The 2659-nt window shown below is 37.6% G+C and overlaps 1 protein-coding gene across 2 annotated transcripts in view; it reads left to right on the top strand.

Moving 5' to 3' along the window:
• LOC107700886 (amyloid beta A4 precursor protein-binding family B member 2-like) overlaps positions 1 to 2659 on the top strand; it is a 36454-nt gene that overhangs the window by 11546 nt on the left and 22249 nt on the right. For both annotated transcript variants that reach the window (XM_016502721.1, XM_016502720.1), the window contains exons 7-8: positions 835 to 963; positions 1037 to 1164. In XM_016502721.1, the coding sequence (XP_016358207.1) occupies positions 835 to 963; positions 1037 to 1164 (257 nt within the window). The remainder of the gene's footprint in view (positions 1 to 834; positions 964 to 1036; positions 1165 to 2659) is intronic.

Here is a 2659-nt window from a genome sequence, read left to right as displayed (position 1 = left end):
TATATATAAACATTTTATTTCAGCTTGTTTCCAAGGCAACATTTTTCATTTTTATTTAGTTCAACCTAATATATTAAAATAAGTAAAACTGAAATAAAACAATAATAAAAACTGACAAATAAAAAAACTAATAAACAGGACAAAAACAGACAACAAAATTACTAAAACGTTAGCTAAAATTAACAACAAATCTAATTGAATGCATTAACAAAAACTATAATTGTATCTCGGTGATGCTAAAATAACATTGGTATATAATTTTTTAATTTAAATTTTTTTAAAATAATATTGTTAAATTATTGTATACGAGTATTGTTATTGAGCCATATTCAAATAAAGGGTTAAAAATAAAAATGTTAATTGCCACATTCAAATAAATACTTTAAAATGCAGGGTAAGAGTCACTAATTAAACAAGTACATGTTCAGCTAATTGTCAGCCTCTTACACGTGTGCTTCTCATAATTAGTGAATATGCGTGTACGATGCCTTTTAATTAACAGAGTAGAATAATCATGGCTGATAGTGAGACATGCAAACGTAAAAGAAAGCCAAACTGGACTCAAGAACATGTTACTTCTTGTCCAGCTGAATCATGAAAACAAGGATATAATCAAAGGAAAATCTGGAGTTGAGATAACCTCCAAAACCAAAGGTGATAGCTTTATAAAAGCACATTATCGTCAAATGTTTCAGAAACGTTTACGTTCCGAGGCAGATTGCTGGCAATAACAGCTGTTTTAGGATAGTTTGTGGATTGGTCTTATAGTGACTTAGGAGTCTTTCACAGATTTAGGAGCCACTCTTAGCCTGCAGATGCGCTGGTGTGTTGCAGGTGTTTGCGGTGTGTTATCTGGGCTGGCTGGAGGTGCGAGACGCAGATGTGAGGTCAGCGAGGAGCGGCGCGGTGTTGAGCGACTGCATCCAGCAGCTGCAGCAGCGCAGAGAGACGCAGAGGCCGAGGGTGAGACGCAGACGCAGACAGACAGCTGTCGGATCTCATTCACAAGCTCACTTCTCTCTCGTCTCGCTCTCAGACTCAAGCCATGCTGCTGGTGCTACAGGACATCACTCTGACCCTCATCGACCCGGCTGACCACACCCTCCTGCACTCTCAGCCAATCAGCTGCATCCGTGTCTGGGGAGGGGGGCGGGGCTTCAGCAGGTCAGTGGCTACATTAATCTCATTCGTGAGCCTGGAGCACAAAAGCAGTGTTAAGTCGCTGGGGTATATTTGTAGCAATAGCCAGCAATACATTGTATGGGCCAAAATTATCCATTTTTCTTTTATGCCAAAAATCATTAGGATATTAAGTAAAGATCATGTTCCATGAAGATATTTTGTAAATGTCCTACCGTAAATATATCAAAACTTAATTATTGATTAGTAATATGCATTGCTAAGTACTTCATTTGGACAACTTTAAAGATGATTTTCTCAATATTTAGATTTTTTTTGCACCCTCAGATTCCAGATTTTCAAATAGTTGCAGCTCAGCTAAATATTGTCCTATCCTAACAAACCATACATCAATGGAAAGATTATTTATTCAACTTTCAGATGATGCATAAATCACAATTTAAAAAAATTGACCCTTATGACTGGTTTAACGGTCATCGGCATCGTAAATCCTTCAAAAGTTTTTCATATATGTGACCCTGGAGCACAAAACCAGTCATAAGGGTAAATTTTTCGATTCCATTTACCCAATATTCCATTTTTGAAACCAAAAATTATTCGTACAGCTGTCAATATTTACACAACTATCAATACTTAGTCGGGTGACCCTTAGCCTCAATGACAGCATGTAGTCTCCTGGGCATGCTGTCATCCAGCTTCATGCAAACCTCAACTTCAGTTTTTTCCCCAGACTCGGTCTGAATAATTTGAAAGTCTTTCTCTCTCTCGCTCGCCCTACCGTTAAGTAACTTGTGCATTGTTTTACTTACTTGTTTATGACATATCTGACCGAACTACAAACTTTCCAGTGATGTCTGTGAGAAAGGTATATTCACTCGACAAGCTCGCGCATCTGCGCCGCCGCGCGCTCAATCCACTCAGCGTGCTTTGTTTATCAGCTCGCGCACATCAGCTATACAGGCGTTAATACTGAATGTTTTATATTCATTGCATACATATACTTCGTAGACATCTTTAATCTCTAATAACTCCATTCTGCTGTCTGTTGTTCTGTTGTTGGTGTTTCTTTGTCTGAATATGGCGCTTATCACATGCTGTGTGGTATCGGCGTTTGGTATCGGGGCATTTTAACGAGTACAGGAGCTCAGTATCGGGCCAGTATCGGTGCATCCCTATTTATTGTAATCCATTACATACCTTTCTAGCAAAGTTATCTGACATTATCAAGCTGAATTTGTTCAGACACAGTTTAACTCTGAGTTCTTGTCATATTTTATTACCATTTTCTAAACTATAGCGAATAAACTGTGATAATGTGAGAAATGTTGAAGGTGTCTGAATAAATTTTGGTTTGACTATCTATTTCATAAATGAAGTTAACCAACTAACATGATACATACATATACAACATTATACATTTTGGTTTCTGTACCCAATATTTAAAAAATTTACAAATGCATTATCGGTATCGGTACTCGGTATCGGCAAGTACCAAAAATAAAAGTATCGGTATCGGGCG

The sequence above is a fragment of the Sinocyclocheilus anshuiensis genome, unplaced genomic scaffold (genome assembly GCF_001515605.1).
Source record: "Sinocyclocheilus anshuiensis isolate Anshui unplaced genomic scaffold, SAMN03320099.WGS_v1.1 scaffold1654, whole genome shotgun sequence".
Taxonomy (NCBI): domain Eukaryota; kingdom Metazoa; phylum Chordata; class Actinopteri; order Cypriniformes; family Cyprinidae; genus Sinocyclocheilus; species Sinocyclocheilus anshuiensis.
This window is presented reverse-complemented; position numbering and strand designations above follow the sequence as displayed.